Consider the following 24,182-nt stretch of genomic DNA (forward strand, 5'->3'; position numbering starts at 1 on the left):
ACTGAGTAAAAATAAAAATTCAGCACAATGAAGACCTACAGGGGTAAAATATACACCAGAACCAGACCAATGATGATGTGATTAGCACCATTAGCACTGGCGCGTGAACATAGAGGGCACGCGCCAAAAGTGATGTAATATCCTGTGTCGCGCCGGCGCGTGAGCTCCAAAATAATTTTGGATTTCTGATCTTGTCATATTTCTACTACCCTCACACCCCACGCAAAGTAACTAAGTAACTTTTACTTAACGTACGTTTCAAATGAACTACTTTTTACTTCTACTTGAGTACATTTTCAGATGACTACTTTTTACTTCTACTTTAGTAATATTTCATCAAAGCATTGGTACTTTTACTTACAGTACAATATTTGAGTACTTTTTCCACCTCTGCCTCATTATGAACTAATGAAACAGTATTTTAACGCGTTTCTTTTAGGCTCCGTTAAATCAGGAATTGTATTGTGGCAAAAATTTGACCGGATGTCGAGCATATGCTTCCGGAAGCTAAACAATGCTTGCTAGGTCCTGAGCTTTTACTTCTACTTGAGTAATATTTCATCAAAGCATTGGTACTTTTACTTACAGTTCAATATTTTAGTACTTTTTCCACCTCTGCCTAATTATGAACTGATGAAACAGTATTTTAACGCGTTTCTTTTAGGCTCCGTTAAATCAGGAATTTTATTGTGGCAAAAATTTGACCGGATGTCGAGCATATGCTTCCGGAAGCTAAACAATGCTTGCTAGGTCCTGAGCTTTTACTTCTACTTGAGTAATATTTCATCAAAGCATTGGTACTTTTACTTACAGTTCAATATTTTAGTACTTTTACCACCTCTGCCTAATTATGAACTGATGAAACAGTATTTTAACGCGTTTCTTTTAGGCTCCGTTAAATCAGGAATTTTATTGTGGAAGAAATTGACCGGATGTCGAGCATATGCTTCCGGAAGCTAAACAATGCTTGCTAGGTCCTGAGCTACTACTGTGCAGCTTGTGCGTCTCTGTCACCAATAGTCCAAATTATTAACAAACCCCTTGTTATAAATTCACGCACAAGGCAACAGGGGTGAGCACAGTGAAATAAGGAAACATTTATTAAGGTCTCGTTTACTCGTTGGCGGTATCTTTTCAGATATTGAGATTGAAAACAACATAACTTAACGGTGCTGCTCAACTGAGCTTTAAGTTATATATCTACTGTTACTTTACAACCGTGGCTGCTCGCTCAAGTTATTCAAGTCACATTGTGTAAGTGCACATTTTGGCGTTATTATTTTAACGCTAAAGCTGAGTTTGGCGGCTTACAACATTGCACACGGTATTCCAGTCAGCAAAGCAGAACAGGAACCGTATTTTTCTTTCCACCCTGGCGTTTCCCTGTTTCGACGGCACTTATCTCCCAAAGGAAGAACTTGAGTTCGTGCATCATGTCATGGACGAGCTGGAGACTTACCAACAGAAGAGCCAAAGACAGAGGTGAGGCTTTCACTTCACGTCTGTTGTCCCAGCTCACAGTTTGGACAGGATAAAAACAACAACAACAACAACACCACAAGCAGTGCAACAGAAAGTACTAAAACATTTGAATTGCATTCATAACAATAGCCAGTAAAACAATACTGCGTGTTTTCTGACATTTTATGGAGCACCTAACCCAGAGGTCTGCAACCTTTATAATGAAAAGAGCCATTTTTGTCCCCTCTCCACCCAAATAAAATTATTCTGGAGCCGCAAAAAACCTATTTGATCCTTAAAATGAAGAAACAATCACAAGTAAAGTTGTCGTTTTTACACATACTATATTTAAAGAACTACAGTTCGTCGCAGGTTGATACCAAACCTCTAAAGTGTAGAAAAATGACTTTGAGATGAAATTTTATGTACAATTATATGAAGTTTATGTCTGTGAAAATCTGCCTGGATATATGGATCCAAGGATGGACAGGACTCCAAATAGAATAGAATAGAATAGAATGCCTTTATTGTCATTATACAAGTTGTACAACGAGATTTACTTGACTTCACCTTGAAAGTGCATACAGCTAAAAACGAAGAACAATAACGACAACAACAACAACCAGAGTATGGGTCAAAAAGGACATTAAAAAAAAGTGACCCTAGTTAACGTGAGGTGGGTTTTCAGTTGCAGCGTACTACATTAAAAGGATAAACAGCCATCAAATTCTTATTGCACAGTTTGAAATAGCAGGTAATGTGAACTTCATGTACGCATTACTTTAATGGCTTTAAGGGGAGTTTTTTACAATTGGATCTGACGGACAAAATATCAAAAACACAATTTATGCGTTTAAATTGACAAAAAAGTGTGGAAAAACATGAAACGTTTTTTCCTTCGAAGCGAGAAGGAGCCACTAGAGAGGGGCTGAAGAGCCACATGAGGCTCTAGAGCTGCGGGTTGCAGACCCCTGACCTAACCCTAATGAAGTGAATTCCTTATAAGCGTGATATGATGTATTCCTGGATTTAAGGGACCTCCATAAAGATGTGCGTACCTTTTTTTCTTATAATCTGTTATCAGTTTAAAAAAAAAAATCCTCATTATGGTCTATCTCTTTTGTCCTTTGTCATCCAGCGTGCTCTTGTTCCCGATTCTACCAAGCAGACTGCGGTTCCTGATTCACAAGCTCACTGAAGACCTGCCAGTGCTCACCACCTTCTCAGTAGGAGAATGCTGGTGTCGCAGAGTGGTCGTCTGCCATTCTGAACTCAGGTATAGAGCACGGTAGACAAATAGATCATGTGTTGTGTGAAATCAGAGAAACTGTCGTCTTCTAATCAGTAATGATGTTAAATATTTCAGAGTTGTTTTAATCCCAATGTCTGATAAGATTTACCTCTAATTTCTCTATGGCAGTATACATTATAGCCAAGAATGGGCCTTACATGGTCTATATGCATGTTTTTGACATAGCTAATATTTTCAGGAACACTTAACACTTAAGAGAAACTTTGTGATTCAGTCTTCTCTCAGTCCATCATGAGAAGTTGAGTAGTAGCTTCATAGTTGCAAAAGCGTGCATGAAGAAGTACCGTTAAAATTAAACTGATACAAGTAATTAGTAGCTAATTCAAGCTATTGTATTATTAAAAATGTTGGTTTTGTTTGTGCAGGGCTGAGCTAGATGAAGATACCAACAACAGCGTATGTGAAGAGCCAGTAAGAGGTAGGGAGGAGACGGAAGGCGTTGCTAAGCCTAAATCGTCAACCCCATCAGGAAGCAGAGGACAGAAGAGGCCAGACAAAGCCCTTTACATGCCCAGAGCTGCTCGGGAAAGACTGTCCCAGCATGCATCAAAACAATCTGCAGTATGTAAAGAGTTACCAAGTCCTGCATCTAGTAGCTGTAGCTGCATAGGCAGTTCATCTGATTCTTGCTCCTGCTGTGAAACTCCAGAAAACACAGAGCTATCCAAACAAGAGTGCCTACCTATTGCAACAAATTATACTGAAGACATTTCAGCATATTGTTTGGAAGAGAAAAAAAAGTTTGCACTGAAGCTACATGAAGACGAACCCCACGAGTGGGACCAGACTATGTCTTGCTTCGCTGACATGACTTTGGAGGAGGCTGTGAAAGCTGAAGAAGATGACCTTGATCGTGTGTCGTATAGCAACCAGACAGAAGACAAAAGCACAGACACCGATGATGTAACTGCAGAGGTGAGTTAGCATACACTTAATTTTGAATGTGTAATAAAAAAAAAAAGATTCTACCATGATTATTTTGTCATTGAAAATCAAATGCAAGGTCAAATGCAAGGTCTCCAAAGAAATGCACACTCTCAAAAATGTTGTTGTGCCACCTTAAGCTTAATCACAGTATCTATTGGCCATGGCTTTGTCTTGCAATGTCACAATATTTATTTCAGTTCTCAGTTAGTTTTTCATTTAGATCTTGTTTTGTTTTACCGCTGTGTTACAGGTACAGTGAAATTTATAAAATTACATTACATTACATTATAATTTAATTATACTAACTGGGATGAGTATCTACTGGCACCGATACAGGCAGATGCACTCATTCTTGATGTTTTAAGCTAAGCTGTTAACACTGTTTTGCTAGCAATTTCAAAGACATAATTCTCCAACAACACAAGTTGGCAGAAATGCTGTTTTTTTGCGATTTTGAAACTATCTGATGTTACAGATACAGAGTATCATATCAACTCAATCCCAAATAATGAATACTAAAAGCTACCATATTTCTCCTACATGCTTTAAAGGTAACAAAGTGAGGTGAGAGTTTCAGCTGAAACGTCCAACTTCACCAGTAGATGTTGCTATAATCATACACATTTGAAGCCTTCTCCAGTACATCTCAAATATTGTTAGTAGGATTAAGGTCTGGACTAAAATGAAAACGTCTCATGCTCCCTGAATCATTCATTCATAATTCAATACTCAATGAATCTTGGTATTATCATCCTAGAATATGCCTGAAAAACCCTATCCAGGTAGCCAGCTGACCACATTTAGACCTGACCAACTAAAGCAACCCCTGGTCTTAACACTGACCCCACGAGCTTGAACAGTAGGCACTAAGTGAAATATTAGATTATGTGACATTTTTTGGCCAGGCAGTGCATACTCTTAAATATTGTATTATTATTAACTACCAGGGGCCACACTGTGATGCACTTGCTAGCTTTGCTGCCTCACAGCAAGAAGGTCACTGGTTCAGTTTGACCTCACCTAGGGCTTTTGAGTGTGAAGTTTGCATGTTCTCTCCACATGTGGGTAGGTTCTTTCCTGGTACTCTGGTTTTCTCCCACAGTCAAAAATAATGTAGATTAGGTAAACTGTACACCCTAAAATTGAAGTGAATAGTATTTCGGTCTCTGTGTGTTGGCCCTGCGATCAGTGGTAGTCCTGGCTTGTATGACGCCCTGGGCGGACTGCCTCGTACCGTGAAACGTACCGAAATACCGTTGTTTGCTTGCCGTTGCGTATTGAACCGAACAGGGTACACCGAACGGTGTTCGGTAAAATACCGAACACCGTTGCATCCCTAGTTTATACCAAGTAACGTTAGCTTATTTCATCACGTCCATTCCACAATGTGGTATTTAAACATTTTAATTCGCGTTACTGAGCGGCCATGGCAGAGATTTGCAATTTCTGAGCGCCTTCTCTAGTTGTTTCTAATTTTTTGATGAACCAAATTTGCGTGTAATTATATTTTGTGTTTGTCTCATCAGATCAAGGCCCATCTGAAAGAGGCAGTGTCCTTTTTCATTGAGCACATCCACAGTGACTTCTCTGTTTATGAGCCTGACACCATTAGCCCAAATGAGCTTCGCCATGTGATTGAGATATACGACTTCCCATCCATGTTCAAGACAGATGACCTTCTGGATGCTTTCAACAACTTCAGGTGTGAGCGCAGAGTTAAGATCGTCATACTGTCAGTTAGCCGTCTTTACAGTGACTCTATCTTAGATTTCCAATTCCCTGAATTTTTGTTTACTCAGTCTTTAGTAAGAAAAAAAGTTTTCTTATTGATTTTATAAAACATATAATTTAATTAGATAATTAATCAATTAATTAAATAATAAATAAATAAATACATTAATTAATTAATTAATTAATTAATTAATTAATTAATTAATAAATGGATGAAATGACCTCAAAAATCGGCAATAAAAATGTAACCATGATTCAATATTAACAACTGTACTGATGTTTTTCTCAGTGATGGTGGACTGAAGATCACGTGGGTGGACAACACACACGCCCTGGGTATTTTTTCCAGTGAGTCAGCAGGTATGAGCTCTCTAGAATGGGTTTGAGGTTAACAGCGAATGTATGTGACTAAAAATGTACTATATATGTATAATATATAATAAGTTTATTCTTTACCGGGGTCACTTGCAGCACTCCATGCCCTCTCCATATGCCATCCACTGCTGAAGACACGAACTCTGGCCAAAGGGAGTAAGAAATCCAAAGGCAAGGCCTTTAGACGAGCAGGTACAAAATTCAAGTTGTTCAATTGTTGTTGTCGTATCTTCCAGAATAGAATGTCCAACATGCAAAAATCTGCATTGCAAGATATTGGGAAACAAATATTAGCAATGTAAAGACATAGTTGGAGAACTGATGTCTTAAAGGTGATATTTGTAATAAATGTGGTCCAACACGAAATGAAATGACCCCAGGGACTGAGGGGGGCTAATATTTACTTCTGGAAAACGTTGCAACTCTATGAATTATATTTTTTTTATTGTTTCTGTGCCGTCATCCAGAGTTTATCCAGCCAGTGAAAGAGCGTCCCAGGACTGACTGTGCTGTTGCCAGGCGGATGGTGACCAGAGCCCTGGGGCTGCAGGGCCAAGGCAGAGTGATGCGATATTGAAGACGGGTGCTAATGCTGCCGGGACGTCCAGGTAAATTACAGCATTTACAGCCAACACAGTGATAATATCTCATGGAAGTCACCTGGCTGTGATGTCTTCTTAAGAAAAATATGCTTTGCAATTTTAAAAGGTTTACTTTGTAAAGCAGAGTTGTAACCAGAGTGCGTTTCTAACGATGTAACGGTTAATTACTGCTGTCTCTCCACTTTAATTTTGCATTTATTTTTGAACATTCTTCATATAAATTGAAAATTCACCCATGCATACAAAATAAAAACAGCCAACAAATGACAAGTAGCCTTTTTAAAAAAAAAAGAAAAAAAGAGGGCTCACTGAGTCAGCGACATCAAAAAAGTAAGTCATTTACAATACATTTTCATACCCATGTGTGGCTCTTACATTACACACCCACACTGTTGACATATTCCCTGATGGTCATAATTTATCAAAAGTAAAGAATAAAGCTAAGAAGATGAGATCATATGAAGATGAAAATGTGTGTCAACCGTAACAATCAAGAACAACATCAATAAATAAAACATTTTCATCAGTGGACTCACGTATGTGGAGTGCCAAATTAAAGAAGCAAGAAGCACTGTCGCTCTCAGCTTAATAATGATGTGAATTTAAAACTACTCAAGGAACCAGATCCATACAAATGTTGGCATAAATAAATCTACTGTATTCAGTAGATAGTGTATCCAACACCAGGGTGGACCTGACAGAAGATGAAAAAAATACATCCAGCTTTTATTTTTGTATATTAGAGTTGTGTTTACAATTTGTAGAAAGATAAATACAGCTCTTTGTCTTATTTGTTGTATTGTTGCCTTGGATTGTGTTCTTGGAAGCCCATAACTATGAGATTCATAAAAAACATACAGTGCACCATTCTTGCAGCACCAGTTTCAGCACCATACTGTTTTCATCCATCCCAGATAAGCTCCACTAATGGGTAAAAGGTCTCTTATCTGAAAGGGTTTTTAGATTAGAGACCTTTTTTGATTCGCTTAATTGAATAAATCAGATCTCCCATAAAGCACCAGGTCAAAACCTTGAATTCACTAAAAAGACAAGTGACTCTGAGAGATAATGTCTTGTACAGCTGAATGTGGTTTAATACACTTAGAAAGCTAGCACCTCCCCCCCCCCCCCCATCAATGATTGTCCTTTGTTCAAATGGAGCTCAACATCAGTCCTGCACAGCTCCAAGGGAGTAAAGTTGCACGCCCCCTCTAGTGGTTGTCAGGTATTCTTAATGCCATTCCTATTGTTCGTCTGTCCGTCTGTGTTGTCCACCTCTGGTCTACCTGTGTGAAAGCTGGTTGGTCAGGAGTCCAGGGAACATGTCGTCTGTTTCCGAACTCATTGAGCCACCTGTGAGGTCAGAGAGAATAAGAAGATTTAAAGGGACACTGTGTAGTATTTATGGGTTTATATAACCCAAAATCCACTTTTTTATACATATTATGTGCTCCTGCATTGTCAAGTCGCTGTATAATAGTTTTTGTTTCATTTTCGTAGTGTTTCAAAAAGTCATGTAAAATAACATGGTCGCGGGCCGCGGTTGCATAGCCACTGCTAGCAGAGAGACGCCATGTTTCTACCGGAGCCTGTAAGGACAAACGCGAGAGAACAAATCAAGCGTCTCTTTACTTGTAGCTGAAGTCCCGCCTCCTCTCTCTCCGCTTCGTCTGCTACGGCCGCGGTAGCTCCGCCCTCTCCCTCGCCTCACGAACCTCGGAGAAAGACGACGAGGACGACATTTGACCGGCTGAGGACACCGTAGCGCTCAGGGAAGGGAGGGGGTGAGCATAGGAGCAGTTCTTTGTTGTAAATTTCAGCCTCTACTCTAGATGGCACTATAAACTACTTACTTCACCTTTAAAGTCTAACATCTAAGTTTAAGATTGGGGTTTCCTCTCAACGGCATTAAAAAATAAATCCACAAACGTTTGGAATGCAACCTTTTGGAATATCGTCTTACATTCATGTCTGTTTTCTACAGAAAGGCCCAGCATCAGAAGTACAGTTAGCAATGGCCACAAAGGGTTCACCATCAAGAATAACAACACCGTCCTACCACCGTGTGTCTGCCTCATCGCCGCATGTCTTTTGCTCTGCTCAAGGGACCTTAAGCACCAAGGGACTAGAGCTGCAGCTAACAGTTTGTCAATCCTGGAATGATGAAAAAGCTAAAATGATGTCAAACCGATAATCAAAATAGTTGACGATTCACTTAGTTATTGATTAATAATCAATTATTCGAGTAATGGTTTCAGCCCTGTTCCTGTTTTTCCATTGTGTTATACATAAATAATAAGACAAATATACTTCAGTGCTGACAAAGCAATGCAGTATGAAACACTCAAGACTGGAGACACTCACATTCTTGCTTTGATTTAATTGCATGTCGCATTGAAAGTGAAATGTGTTTCATAGTTTGCTCATTTTCGGGCATTGGGCTCATTTTTATTTATGTTTTTCCTCCTGACCCATAATTCTATAACTGCATTATTCTGTCTATGAAGCAGATGTTCTTGTTACATTTGTAGACTGTTAACAGCCCTATGGACAAATGTAGTGTAGATGCTTTCAATAGCCAGCATTTCAACCACATTATAGTGGACTTTATATATTATTTTATCTTTATCTTCATTTTAAAAAATGTTTTATTGTTTAAAACAAGTTGCAAGATGTTCAGGTCATATTTATTTGAACAATCTGAATAGACAGTAGCTCAGGAGTGTTACGTTTTCAGAAGTAACCAGATTGAATGTCGACGTTACTGTAATGCAGTACTTTTTGAACTGGTACAAACTGATATTTACAAATGTCGGTGTGTAAATTAAACAAGCGTGTGGAAACAGTGGTTTCAGTGTAATCTTATTGTCACGTACAGTATCTGCTTGTCACCCATTTAGAGTGTGTTAAATGCTTGAGTGATATTGTCCATATCAGAGAGATTTTCAGCCATTATATGTGGCCCTGTGGTGTGTGACTGGTGAACTGTCCAGGGTGTGACCCCGCGACCCTCATGTGGAGGATAAAGTGGTAGAAGATGGATGGATAATTTCTTGTAGCAAATTCCACACTAGTGGTGGGCATTTCGAGCAAAAAAGCCGTTTGAATATTCAACTGTGTTCATCAAATATTAGAATATTCTAAACTTCAGTGCAGGATGAGAGCTTGTGATAGTACTGCAAGGTTCACAGTGTGTCAAGCTTACAAGGTGCATTCAAAGACCCTGGTAAATGCAATCACTTCTGCCTGATCTCTGCCATGTTCAGTTTAGAGCTTGAGCTTAATACAAGTAGGGTAACTGATCGTCTTTTCATCATAAAGTGAATAATCAAATAGACTTGCCCATCCCTATTCTAAAACCCTTCTCTCTCACTCCCTGTCACTTTCATTCAGGTTTAAACCCTCATCTTCCTGCAGGTCAATATTGTGGATGTTGACTCCAGTCAAAAAAACCCTACCAACCAACCCGTTATCTGGATAGATCTTTGTTGAGTAAGATATATGCAAAGACTTGGAAGTTGCAGCTTCCCTTGCAGATTACACTGTAGTCACTGTTGCTGTGTTGCAGCTGTAGACAGAGGCCATCCTCTGGTCCATCTCCAAAAGTTTTTTAAAAGTACCATTCATATACACCCATATTTATCACGTCCAGGTTAAAAATATACCATTTCCAAGTCATTTACTTGTCAAGATGTGTTTCCCCAAAATCTCTGGGTTTATCATACCATAGGCTAGTGTTATCCTCACCCTAGCCACAAAGGGACGTTTGAAATTGAAGTGATTTGTTTCCCTAAAAATGATCTTTGCCTTGATTTGAGTTTATCAGAACTTTGTTCATTACCACAATGGCAGTCACCTCATCTACAGTATGCAAAAGTTTGGGCACCCCTGTAAATTTTCACGATTTTCCTTTATAAATCATTGGTTGTTTGGATAAGAAATTTCAGTTAAATATATCATATAGGAGACAAACACAGTGATATTTGAGAAGTGAAATAAAGTTTATATGATTTACAGAAAGTCTGCAAGAATTATTTAAACAAAATTAGGCATGTGCATAAATTTAGGCACCCTTGTCATTTTATTGATTTCAATACCTTTAGCAGTAATTATTGGTACTCAAAATTGGTTTGGTAACCTCAGTGACCCTTGACCTCCATACACGGGTGAATTCAATCATGAGAAAGGGTATTTAAGGAGGTCAATTGTAAATGTTTCTCCTCTTTGCATCTTCTCTGAAGAGTGACAACATGGGAGCCTCAAAACAACTCTCAAATGACCTGAAAACAATGATTGTTCAACATCATGGTTTAGTGAGTGATAATACATTTGAACTCACTGATAGAGGCAGCAGTGTTGCCTGTGTCTGCTGTGATGTAAAATCACTGATTGTCTCTATGGACTTTGGGGCAGGAAGTGACCAGTTTACAAAGTACATTTTCCAGCCAGGAAAATGGTGAGGAACGCTCCCTCTGTCCCTGGTGGCAGCCGTGTTTACAGTGAAGTCTTGGGGTGAATTCCAATTCCTTGCTTAACCCTCAATCTTAATCCTCAATCTCAAAAATGTGTGCTCCCTCTAGTGCAAGTGCTGTCCCGATTCTCAGAAAAATTAAGTTGAGGGTCAAGTTTAAGGGCTGTATCGCCCTCAATATTGAGATTTTCCAAGACCACCCTTGGGAGCAAGGGCTACCCAGAATGCATTGCGTGTTTTGACATAAGAAAGATGGCGTCGAAAGCAGCGAAGCGAGAGCGATACAAATGAAGTATTTTCTTTGTTAATAGAGATATAAAAATGATGAAAACCATTGTATTATCTTAGTTTAGGCCCATATTATGGATTACTGACGTCATTGTTGCGTAACATTTATTTTTATTTTACGATCTTTTGTCAATAGTCGGCCAGTGCGCACACACGATCGTTTGCTATGGTTTACTTTACAATAAGTCGTGGTGTGTGGTAACTGTCAGCTGAATATTTGTATGAGTATCATCTTATAACTAACTGACAACCTAATAACTTGACTGAAATAGAATAATAAATAAATAATCGTGACGTAAACGCGTTCTTCTTCTTCTTCTTTTTTGGAGTTGACAGACTGGACGCAGCTTTCGCGTTATTCTGCCCCCTACAGTCTGAAGACGTATCTGCATTTAAGGGGTGTCCCATTTCTAAGTGACAAAATAACCCTCAACACTTGGTTTTGAGGGACAGTTAAGATTAAGGGTTGAGCTTGAGGGTTAAGATAGGAATTGGAATTGGCCCCAATTTAGAGTTTGTGAAGTCTGTGTTGATATCATTCTCATACCTGATACAAATTCACTTCACAAACCTGACCGATGTCTTTAATTAATGTAAACAGGAGATCGGGATGCTCGAAAGATGACTTAAGTCTCACCTATACGACAGTTGTACGTCCATATCCTTTGGCCATCGTACCGAGAGCGACACTTCATTATGTTGTTGGTATAATCCGACTCTGCAACTTCATAGTTGGGGTTTATCACAATCTGGGAGAAAGAGAGTTAAGTTAAGAGATTCAATAGCTAACAGTCACACCGAAGAGTGTCAAACCAAAGTAAAGTGTTTGTTTGGTCTATAAAACCACGCTGGCTGGAGATGAGATGGTCTTTCCAGCAGCAGCTGTGTCACAGCAGACTCACCTGCAGGATGTAGTCGCCGGGCTTCACGTCTGTGATGTCGATCCACTGACAGTCGATGTCATGTCTGTAGGTATCCCAGCAGCCAACTGTGATTCCTTGTGCCCCAAAGTTTGCACACTCGTACCTTTTCTGGATTCCTGGCAGCGTTCAGAGCAGTTTTAATGGTTAAAAATGTGAGAATTTGCCTGTTGTAAAATCAAAAGTTAACTGTATTTTCTGAATATAGATGTAGTACAGAAGCACAATTATACACAAAACAACAATGTGTAGTAAAATGGGGTAAAAAAAGAAAGGAGTTTGTATTCACCCTCATCACAAAATGTGTCTTCCAAGCAGAAGCTGGCTTTGTGTCCCTCCGCCACTTTAGTTCCGTTTAAACTCATGAGGTCATAGTGGGTGAAAACCTCCATACTATGGTAATGTCTATGGAGGACACAAACAAACAGATAAGTGATATTTGTATCTATATTTAGTTACCATACAATGACATGTGATGCTACATGCTCTAATCCAAAACCCCAAAAGTTTATTTACAGCACCTCTCAATGTGATTTTCACTGGTTCTCCCTTCACTGGTGTGTCTACACCACTAACTGTACTGGTCTTGTCTATGCACCTTATTAAGCTCCAACTGGAGTCAGTCCAACTAACGTCTGCTTCACACATGCACAGTAGCAGAGGTGGAAAGTAACAAAATACATTTACTCAAGTTACTGTATTGAATGTGTATTTTGTATTTTTAAAGTACAATTTAAAATCAGGATTTTTTATTTTACTTGAGTATCTATGACTCAAGTATTGGTAAAAAATGGTAAAATGGTTTTGTATTTATATAGCTCACATGCTGGCGGCACAGCCGTCAGGAGCAACTTGGGGTTGAGTGTCTTGCCCAAGGACACATCGGCTTGTAGACTAGCGGAGCCAGGAATAGAACCCACAACCTTCCAGTTGAAAGACAACTCGCTCTCCCTCTGAGCCACCATCGCCCCCCTAAGTATTGTACTTAGTTTCTTTATAAATCCTCTTCGTTACTGAGTAAAAAATAAAAATTCAGCACAATGAAGACCTACAGGGGGAAAATATACACCAGAACCAGACCAATGGTGATGTGATTAGCACCATTAGCACTGGTGCGTGAACATAGAGGGCGTGGCCAAAAGTGACGTAATATCCTGTGTCTTGTGAGCTCCAAAATAGTTTTGGATTTCTGATCTTGTCATATTTCTACTACCCTCACACCCCACACAAAGTAACTAAGTAACTTCTACTTAAAGTACATTTCAAATGAACTACTTTTTACTTCTACTTGGGTACATTTTCAGATGACTACTTTTACTTCTACTTGAGTAATATTTCATCAAAGTATTGGTACTTTTACTTGAGTACAATATTTTAGTACTTTTTCCACCTCTGACACAGTAGGTACTTTGGCCAACTTAAAGCGGAACTAGACCGGAAGTTCCCATTAACGCTGTTTTTTTTGGTGTGTATCTGCGTCATTACCTTGTTTATGAAGCCCTGAAGGTTCTAAACAAACAGTTCAGCCATTTCTGAGTACGTTGTGTTTTATTGTAATCTCGGGGCTCAACGAGATCACTGAAAATCCTGTAATAGTTACGTAAGCAGCGGTTCTCCTGAACAACCGATCCTCCAGCTCCGGGCACTAGTCCGGGCACATCCGGTTGCGTACATTGAACCGCAGAAGAAGAATAACGTCCGTTGTGGAGGTGTTTCACGAGCAACAGTGTCTTCTGACTCTGGGTCTGACTCCGGTTTAAAGTCAGGGACTGTGGCGGGGAGTCGTGAAGAAGCTATTTTTAAACACTGTTAAAACAATGTTTTGATAATGAGGAGCAGTGCATCCACCGTTCCAGAGGGGGGCGCTGCGCTTCTGAGAACGGATGTGCTGGATAGTACTGGCCAATCACAAGACTCTGTCTTCTGGGGGTGAAAGTTCACTCTGAAACATCGCGGCTGAAAAACACTGTCAGAAAAGAGGATTTCTATCGGCTAGTTTACAGCAACTCGGAGGTTTTTGACCATAAAAACAAGTTAATATATGTAAGTAGACCTCCATAACTAACATTTATGTGCAACAGGACCACTCTATGTGACCTTTAAAACATTTCACTGTCACCCAATGACAGGTATTAGAAAAAGTACCAGGTACCGGGTATATCACAAATGGAAAAGCCAAAAAAAAACATGCAGAGATGAGCTGTGCTGGGACTGTGTAGCTGCAAAAGCACCATTAGAGAGAGAGACTGTGGAAGAGCAGGGGTATAGATAGGTATGTCATGATGCTGCACCGTTTTGGTAATTAATCAGAAGGCCACAGGGGGTGATAGACGACCCACTTTTACTGTCACTTTTACAAAAAGCAGCATTTAACGTACACTGTGGCTCTAACTGAAGTCTCACCTGTGACATTCATGCCAAACCCAGGAATGGTGTGCTGCCCGTGGCCTGAAGTCCGAGAGGCCATTGTTGTGGATCTGCGAGGAGAAGCGGAGCAGACGGCGGTAGGAGCTGGGGTCGGCTTTGTCTGCGCTCTTGGAAAGACAGCTCTCCTCGTGGGCACACTGCAGCGCGTACATGGGCCTGTCCTCCAGGTATGTGGTCTGCTCTACAGCCGGAGCGCTGAGGACCAAGTCTGGGGCAGCTGAGAGACACAGACCATGGAACTTGTTTAAAAAAACCCAATCTGTTTATAAGTTTATATCATAGACTGTATTAGGGAGTTAAAAAATAAACTACTAAAAACTAACTAAAGGTGATTTAAAACTTGTGTACTCCAGAATCCAAATGATCAGAACAGAAACTGCTTAACCTCTTCTGCCCTGACCCTCCTTTTGGAGTCCCTGCTCGAAAATGACATGCCCAAACTAAATAGAGTAAACCTATGCAGTTACAAGCTCTATGTGGATTATCTTGGTATCAAAATAAAGATAACACTTGTGAGATTCCACCAGATGTGTAAGTTTCACTGTAGATGCCACTGTGTCAGAGTAAATGTACATGGAACACAGCATAACTAAAGGATTTTTTTCTCTCGCCTAAAAAAATATTGCATTTTAAAGCAAATATCACCTTTAAAATATGCAGTAGGAGCTTAAAAACACATGGAGGTCGTGTAACAACATGTGGACATGAGCTGTGCAAAGTCTGATGCTGCTGAAAAAGCAGAGTGAAATTACGGCGGTTTTAGTAAAGAGATGTCTGGGCGTTCTCACTTTTGGCACAGTTTGGCACCATCTGTGCCATTTGAGATTTCTTAGGTACCAAATTATTAAAAACCCATTTAATTTTATTTATATGTCACTACAGGTCTAAAAAGAACTTGTTTTGAAAAAAAAAAAAAAAGTATAATAACTCGCCTAAAATGGATGCTTCCTGTGAGTAATAACAACTCTGTGGCTCTGCAGCGTCTTCAGTTACGCAGCGCCATAGCTCTGGCTTACCTTAGTCAATTAGGGTGATTGACAGCTCGTTTTAAACCTCTAAACCAGTAGAATCAGACCCCGGTCTCCAAATGCGTGTGAATCACTTCATTAGCGAGTCAAAAGGACATAAATGCATATGACGCATTTGGGCGGACAATCGCCTTTCTCTAATCAGAACGATCTAATGTCGCTCTGTAATGATCAATCAGACCGGGATTTGTTCCCAAAGCATGCTGGGAAGTGTAGTTCTTCATCAGAAGTGGTTTTGTTCCGGTGGAAATAACTTATTTTGATAAACAGCAAAGGTAAGACAACATTTCTGCTTGTATTTCTTGAAAGTCAGTTGTTGTTTTGCTCTTATTTTGGGGCTGGATCCGTGAATCTTGGTCGTAGAATGATAAAAATGGTACCGCTGGAATCTGTAGATTCTCCGCTGTCCAGCAGACACGTGTTTTTTTTGTTTACATAATCACGCTGGCGCTCCGGTGTCGCTTTTCAATGTGTGCGCTGTTACGGTTTTTTTCCGCTCCTGCTGTTTGATCAATCGATGTTTTAACTGTGTTTCGTGAACATAAGAATGATTTATATGAGCTTCTAGTTGAGTTTCTGACCTTTCTGTGGGTATGCAGCATGTCTGTGTTTGTTAGGGTTAGATATGGTTTTATGACGCTTTTGTCGCTGCGTCTGACGCTGCCCCCGATCCCGGGGGCAACCGTGAAGAAGAGGTTAAAGAATCAGTTAGCAATTTACCTCAGATTTCACATTTGTGCTGTGTCATGTTTTGAGAGACTCATTTTATTTGATTTCCTTAGAGCAGTGTTGCCCTCCTGCCATGTAACCACACACTTTAAAAAAAAAAAGTTGTCTGTCCCTGTGTCAGTTGTGTCTTGAATGTCAGACTGACGTGTGATGTCGTTGTTGATTTAGGAAATATGACACATGGGTTACTGTCTCAAGAAGTGTATCGTTCAGTTTTGGTTTAAGGAGGAAAAGAGAATCATAACTGTCCATATTATCAAATTGCACAAATCATTGTCCCAATAAAAATTGAACTGCCTTCAACTGAATCATGTCAAAAGAATAATTTTCAGAGCACTTTGTGGATGTTGTTTTCTAGTCTGCTAGTTGAGGCCAACCATGAAGTAAGGATATAGTGAGTAGCCACCAGGGGGTGACTGCTGGTTAAATGTAGGTCTATGGCAGGGGTCTGCAACCTGCGGCTCTAGAGCCTCATGTGGCTCTAGAGCCTCTCTGTAGTGGCTCCTTCTAGCGTTGAAAAAAAAAAAACTATTCATGTTTTTCACACTTTTTTGTCAAGATAAAGGCGTAAATAAAAATGTTTTGATGTTTTATCCGTCACATCCAGTTGAAAAACCTCCCCAAAAAGCTAATAAAATACTATAAAAAATAATTTTAGTTAGTTCTCATTGTTTTTTTAACACTTTAAAGGTTGGGTATCAACTTGCAACAAACTGTGGTTCTTTAAATAGAGTATGTGTATAAAAAAAAAAAACTTTACATGTGATTTTATCTTCATTTTAAGGATCAAATATGTTTTGTGGCTCCAGGTTAATTTTATTTGGGTGAAGAGGGGACACAAATGGCTCTTTTCATTCTAAAGGTTGCAGATCCCTGGTCTATGGGAATATTAACCTATTTCTTAATTGATTTATAACGTCAGTAAACATTTTCCCGAGGAGTTAATCACTAGTTTGAGGTCTTCTTCAATAGAACACGATGTTAACTTTGTAATTTATGAATGGACGCCAGTGTGATTAACAGTTGCTAACACAGATTGCAGGTGACATCTGTAAACTTATGGTTGCAAAACTTTAACATGGTGCAAATTTCAATGTAACGCGAAAACAAATTGAATGAGGATGAGGTGATCACTGTCGTAAAAACCCACAAATGTAGCTCCATTTAACAGTATACTTGTTTGGTACTTGGATTGTGAATTTTCCTACCCTGAGTACACGAGACACCGGCAGCGAAGCGTCCACCTCCTTTGGGACAGATTGTGTGTTTCCCGTGATGTAGGCACTGATCCAGGGTCAGCTCTGTTCCTGAACACCTCACACCACTCATCACCACCGCGTCAGACGAGGAATCTCCCTGCCAGTACCACGTTTCCTAAAGAGCGAGTTCATCGAGAATTAAAATCAAGGACACAATTTAACAATAGTTATATATTAAAAATATTTGCAAAATACATTTTTATTTGTGGGCCACAAAAAACACTTTGTTTGTTAGTTGAGTGTTTTGGGCTGTTGTGCCACTCACCACCACCACCACCGCCCAGCCAGTTACAATACACAGATCATGGCACTTTAACACATACCAGAAGAGAATGTTGAAAGCCTCACTACCCCTCTCAAAAACATCTCACCCAGAGGAGAAGAAAAAACCCAAAAAACAAGGTTGCACATTGGAGATGTGTTAAGGCCACATTATACTTCTCCGACTGCGTAATGCGTTATCCGTCTGCGTCACCACGTAGACCACTCGAGCCTTTATACTTCTGCGTCGTGGTGACGGATAGGCGCTGCAATTTCCCGCCCGATCAGTAGGGGTCGCTGCGCAAGGTTGTTGTGCTTTTGGCTACAGTGAGCAATGGCGTCCGAGGGAGAAAGACTGTTGTTGTTGAAACAGTGGCCGTTTGTCACTCATCTGTGTCACGGAACGCAGTTTTAAGATCATTTGAGGCGAGAAATTGGCCATTTAGAGTCTAAGCATGTGCTGTGTGTGTTAAGATATGACGTATTTATAGTTCGGCAGCGACGAAGTCGGCGGGGATCAGCTCCGCCCTCTGTGGACGCTCGCTGCTCACTGTGAGCCAGCACAGAGCAGCTTCGCTCGGCCTGTCCTGAGGACCAATCGCAGCTCTTGCCGTCTCCGTTGTCCCTTGACGGAGTGACGGACACTTAAAAAATATTCTGTGCAGCCGGAGACGACGCAGAGGCTCTTCGACAGGTTCTGCGTCGACGCAGAGGACTCTGCGTAGCCTACGCAGAGCACTTTACGCAGGAGTATAAATTGGGCTTTAGATTGAAGATTTATTGTATATGTACAAGTGGGATTGCAGTAACCATTTTTAAAAACTAAAGGTTGCTTTTGTGCATATTTTACATTATATACCCTTTGACTGAGAGAAAACTGACGTGTAACCTGGTTTTGTGCTTCTCGTGTGTGAACCCAAATACATGGAAAGGGTTCTGTTACATTAGACAGGTTTCCAGTCTTTGTGAAGTCGAAGCCATGTTTACTTTCTGCTTGTAGCTTCATATTTAGTACACAGATGGAGTAAAAATATAGTGAAACAAGGGAATTTACCACGTCAAACTATGTCTTTAATTATGAGGTAAGTCAGTCTCAAGTTACACGATGACATCTGTTTATGTTCAAACCAGCCGTTTGAAAATGCTGCTGAAAGTGTTTGGGAAAAGAAGATTTGCGTGTGATGGTTTTGAACCCAAAATTAATCTTGATTTTCACCTGTATTTAATAAATAAACACGTGATCCTAGTCCTACCGAGAGGTAAATCTAATCCGAGGGTTTCCTCTTGGGACTGTTGTTGTTCTCACAAACCTGACTCAGACTTGTTGCAGCATTTTGCAAACCAAGGGGGGGAGAACTGTAAACTGCAAAAGAAACTCATACTTTCCATCTTCTTGAAATGAAGTGGAGGACTCAAGAGAGAGGAACCAAGCTGAGGGATATGGATGTGGGAGGGTTTGCTGGTGGTGGGTTGAGGAAGAGACATACAGTACAACAGTATAGTTCAAGCTCTGTGTCATTTGTTCCATCTGGTGTTGGGATTTGCCTGCAGAAACGTTTAAAAGTCAGACAGGAAAGAGTCTTGAGTGGAACCAGTTTCCTTGCTGAGCTACGATAACAGGGACCAGACATTTATGACTCCTAAACCTGTCGTCACCATGGAAACTACTATGCAATGGTAACATGCTGCATGTGGTGATGCAGAGATATGACGATAGATTCCTACCAACCTGACTGATTGTTTTTGTCCACAGACTCACACTGAAAACAACCGCTTTACAAGTTGCTCATCGGTCAGTTTCCACAGCAGTTTCATGCAGCCGTGCGCTTGATGACTCACATTGAGTAGGTACTGTTTTACAGTGGAAAACGTTAACGAAAACTAACGAAATAATACAAAATAAATAGGAAAAAAAACATTATAATTAACTGTAATAAAAATAAAAGCATTTTTTTTTTTTTTCTTAAGATAACTAACTGAATGTGAATTGTGTGTTTATAAAACTAACTAAAATTGTAGTGAAAATTCATGCATAAGCCTTTTGTCTTCATATAAAGTGTATTTATTTTTTCTCTAGGTTTTATTTTGAGACAGCCTATTCATTCATTCATAATAAAATGTTTTTAATTTGTTTTTGTTTACAATGTTGGACAAAGGGCTATGCTAGTTAAATATAACATTTGTTATGGAGTAAATTGGGTTTAGTTGGTTCATCGAAGTGAATCAAACCTCTTTTGTTGTTTGCTCCCTGAGACTCCTGGCTCACAAACAATGTGATCTCTTATGAGGGTTATTGATTGTCATCATTATCCATCCATCCATTATCTACCGCTTTTTCCTCCACCAGAGGGTCACGGAGGGTGCTGTGCCTATCTCAGCAGACATTGGGCGATAGGCGGGGTACACCCTGGACAGTTCGACCATTCGCAGGGCCACATATAGAGACAAACAACCATTCACTCACACTCTCACACCTACGGTCAATTTAGAGTGACCAATTCACCTAATCCCCATATCGCATGTTTTTGGACTGTGGGAGGAAGCCGGAGAACCCGGAGAAAACCCACGCACACACGGGGAGAACATGCAAACTCCTTGCAGAAAGGCCCTTGTTCCGAAGTTGTTCCAAACGGGGATAGAACCCAGGAACCCGGGTCTTCTTGCTGCAAAGGCAAGAGTGCTAACCACTACACCAACCGTGGGCCCTGTCATTATTATAATTGTTATAATAATTATTAGTATTATTGATAATAATAATAATATTAATGTTGTTATGTTTATGTGTGTCTTCAGTCTGTTGGCTATATTTTTTTTTGGTAACGCTTTCTTTTACAGTCCCCTAATTACCTGGTATTTAGCTGGTAAATTCATGGTAACACTAAAGTGTTGCTAGGTAATTACCAAGGGTAATAAGATCAGTAAATACAGTGAAACTGTTGCCAAAATACTGGGTAATGCACGGTAATGTACTCGGTAAGTAAAGTAAAACTGTACTGTAAAAGAAAGCCAAGCTTGTTTCCATGTAATTACACACATTTTTAGGGTTAGGTTTGTTAGATTACCCCTTGGGTAAATAGCTAGTAATTAGGGGACTGTAGGTACCTGCTTATTACCAGTTTATAACCCAATAATACACTTACATTTACCATAGTTTTGCCATAGTTTAGCTGTACATACCTTCTTATTAACAGCAGTAATAACACGCTATAATTAACTATATAGTTATCAGGTAAATGCCCAGTATTTTGGCAACAGTTTCACTGTATTTACTTTCTTATTACCATTGGTAATTACCTAGTAACACTTTGGTGTTACCATGAATTTACCAGGTAAATACCTGGTAATTAGGGGACTGTAAAAGAAAGCGTTACCTTTTTTTTTTACCTGGCACACTAACTGCATCCAACCTCAGCACAATGATGCACATTTTCTTGGAAACTGTTATATTTGTTCATCTGTCTAACACATTGACACAATGATTATGATTAATCTTGCACCTGGCAAATTAAAACTGATAAAAACTCAACTAAACCTGAGTATTTACAAAAGATTTACAAAATGTATAAAAACCAGAACACCTGGGCTAAAAACGAATTAAAACTCACTCATTTTAAAAACAAAAAGTTAAATCAATCAAACCCAAAACTATTATAACATTGGTAATAACAATGTTATAATAAAAAAAGACATGATATCATGTTTACATGCTGCTACATCACTAGTGTTCTGCACATGCTGCAATTGTACCAAACAAAGCTCGTGTGATAAACAGCCTCCATCAGGCCAAGTCACATTTAATCAACATAATGGTGGCTTTAGGGCACATGTGCATGATTCACACATACTTTCCAGAGCAGTAAAATCTCGAAACCACAAATGCCAGACTGGTGGTTGCCTTAAAGGGACAGTTCAGGCTTTTTGAAGTGTGGTTATCTAAGGTTACGACACAAAACGAGGCACACCACAGCTTGTGTGGACTCGCTGGGAGTCGGACGCATTCACTCACTGAAAAACAAAATTTTACTAATGTTGCTAAAGTGGCGGTGAAAATAATCTTCACGAGCAAGTTTTGCACAAGAAAATACATCGATAATATATATGTGTTGGAACTGTGCACATTTATACTTGCAGTTGCATTTTTTTGGCCTGTAGAGGGCGCAGTACTTTCATTTAAGTGTTTTTTGCAGCCATGGTTTTAACAGGAAGTGATGTAGGCTACCCGGAAGTTATTGTTTTCACCTGCTCTGTAGAAAGATCATGTTCTTCTTCCTCACGTTTGTTTTATCCCTTTTCAGTGGCAATATGAGTAAGTAAACATTGTTTATCATTAGTAGATTGCAAACATTTCCGTAGTTTATTGTAGTTTGTTAATGAGGACTCTGCCGTAGATCTGTATTTGTTAGATGATCCGCTACTTCCGTTAGCAGGCTACATGTAAATGTGTATTATTTACCTTGTGGTAATTGATTATTTTGTATTTGTTTCAGTTTTACAATTTCTGGCATTAAATGCGATTCAGTCACAACTGCAGCCTGTTCCTTGGATCAACATGTTAAAAAAGAGTTTTGCTGGCTGTGAATCTCAGTCCAGGACACAAGTCACACTGGGTGAAGCAGTACAATATATATATATATATAACCAGTAACAAGCTAAAACAAGTTCCTGGTCCAGTGTTGCCAGATATTTGTACCGTGACTTTAAAATTATACAAAAACTATTGTACACACTGAAAAAACTGCCAGGATACTATATTTAATAGCAAAACTATGTGATGTGCACCGTACAGTAATAATAGGGTGGTTTTGTCATTTAAATAGAAGGCAACTGTTCATTGCTTCACAAAGTAAACAGTCTGTGCATCACACAGCAAACACATCTGATCTTATCCTTCAAAATAAAAGCCAAAAGAGCTACATACATTTTTTAATGAGGGGATGTAACTCAGAGCCGTGAAAATTGAAATGTTTCTTTATGTCTTGGTAAACAACTGTGAGAAACATCTGAGTGTACACGTTGTTGTTGTTGTTGTTTATGTTTTTTTTCTACATTACCCACATGCTGCCGATGTGATTGATTGACAGGCACGACACCACACGTGGTCAGATGCATTGTTTGTGATGTGTTCGGTGAAACGGTCAAATTAGCCTACATGTTGCCTTTTTTAAAAAAATGATTGATCGTACATCGTACAGTGGGTGAAATTATCGTACAAATGGAATAGTTATCGTACATCTTGGCAACACTGTCCTAGGGCCTCATGTTATAAACCGTGCGTACGCACAAAAAGACGGCGTACGCTTGCTTACATGCACACGATGGCATTTATACGTGGGTGGAGCTAAACGTTTGACTCCGCCCGCTAAACGTTAGATTCAGCGCGAGTGACATCTGGTGGCGGAGATCAGGTAGCACATACTCAAACGTCAATGCAGTATAATTATATATATTATATATATATATAATATTATATAATATTTATATATATAGCGAGAGATGATAATGTTATTATATAATTCCATGTTGTTTTGTAAATCCCTTTTTAAACTAGAAGCATTTATTGATGGATTAAAACATAACAAACGTGGATATTTAAAGTTGAATTTCTCTATATTTGTACAGTAAAAATGCTTGATATTAACTGTGTGTGTAGTCTTAAATGTGTAGAAGACAGAGATACCATCCATAGCCAGGAATTATTGTGCAAAATATTTTTTACAGTAGCTCAAAAGTGGCCGATTATGCCACTTGGAAAATATGGACTTTTATTTTGAAATTTCTCCGCACAGTAGTAGAGTAAAGATACTTTGATCTTTTTTATTCACCATGGGCGGATGAAACACTGGAATGGAACATGTTTTATTCAAAATCTGTTAGAATTATAGTTCACCGTTTGAATACCTTTATTATTATGAATTTATCCGGACCGGAAGTAAATACGCTGTTTCCATACGCCGTTTCCACGCATTTGTCGTAATGCTGAGAATACTTGTGCACTAGAAATTTAAGTGCGACTGATTTGACCACGGAGATCGAAGTCGCGGCTGGCTTGACCGCAGTGTTTATCCACAAATTAGTTCATAATTTACGCGAACGACGAACGTCAACTTCCCTCTTAGCAGAAACGCGCGCAATATTTTGAACTCAAACATATGTTCTCCCTCTTCCGCCTGGTATTGGGCATATAGCGGCTCAACGTGGGTGGAGTCATACGTTTAGCTCCACCCACGTTGAGCCACTCCCCCCTCTTGTCAGTGTTTATAAATCTGAGAATTTCTTTACGTCCGTGCTTTTCAAATTTTGTGAGTACGGCCTCTTTCAGTACGAAAGCTGCACACTCTTTTATACACGAGGCCCCTCTATTCACTACTGGTGTGTATTAAGGATATGTTAA

At 39.5% G+C, this 24,182-nt stretch overlaps 2 protein-coding genes across 4 annotated transcripts in view; one reads left to right on the forward strand and one right to left on the reverse strand.

The window, feature by feature from the left end:
- Nucleotides 1–1,002: 1,002 nt before the first annotated feature.
- On the forward strand, nt 1,003–14,624 carry r3hcc1 (R3H domain and coiled-coil containing 1). 3 transcript variants are annotated; one of them, XM_083888621.1, is made up of 8 exons: nt 1,003–1,482; nt 2,600–2,737; nt 3,139–3,688; nt 5,227–5,402; nt 5,721–5,791; nt 5,903–5,998; nt 6,274–6,414; nt 14,515–14,624. In XM_083888621.1, exons 1-7 carry the CDS (start codon nt 1,439–1,441, stop codon nt 6,381–6,383), a joined length of 1,185 nt encoding a protein of 394 aa, XP_083744747.1. In that variant the 5' UTR covers nt 1,003–1,438; the 3' UTR covers nt 6,384–6,414; nt 14,515–14,624. The 3 variants fall into 3 exon arrangements, with proteins under 3 accessions (XP_083744747.1, XP_083744748.1, XP_083744749.1); XM_083888622.1 differs by lacking the exon at nt 14,515–14,624 and adding an exon at nt 8,393–9,117; XM_083888623.1 differs by lacking the exon at nt 14,515–14,624 and adding an exon at nt 8,047–8,156.
- Nucleotides 6,422–24,182, reverse strand: part of loxl2a (lysyl oxidase-like 2a) — a 76,096-nt gene continuing 58,335 nt past the window's right edge. The window contains exons 9-14 of the mRNA XM_083888620.1: nt 17,480–17,645; nt 14,491–14,731; nt 12,377–12,492; nt 12,070–12,206; nt 11,805–11,916; nt 6,422–7,761 (exon numbers count right to left, since the gene is read on the reverse strand). Of these exons, the coding sequence (XP_083744746.1) occupies nt 7,691–7,761; nt 11,805–11,916; nt 12,070–12,206; nt 12,377–12,492; nt 14,491–14,731; nt 17,480–17,645 (843 nt within the window). The 3' untranslated portion in view covers nt 6,422–7,690. The remainder of the gene's footprint in view (nt 7,762–11,804; nt 11,917–12,069; nt 12,207–12,376; nt 12,493–14,490; nt 14,732–17,479; nt 17,646–24,182) is intronic.

The sequence above is a fragment of the Microchirus variegatus genome (genome assembly GCF_963457635.1).
Source record: "Microchirus variegatus genome assembly, chromosome: 4".
Taxonomy (NCBI): Eukaryota; Metazoa; Chordata; class Actinopteri; order Pleuronectiformes; family Soleidae; genus Microchirus; species Microchirus variegatus.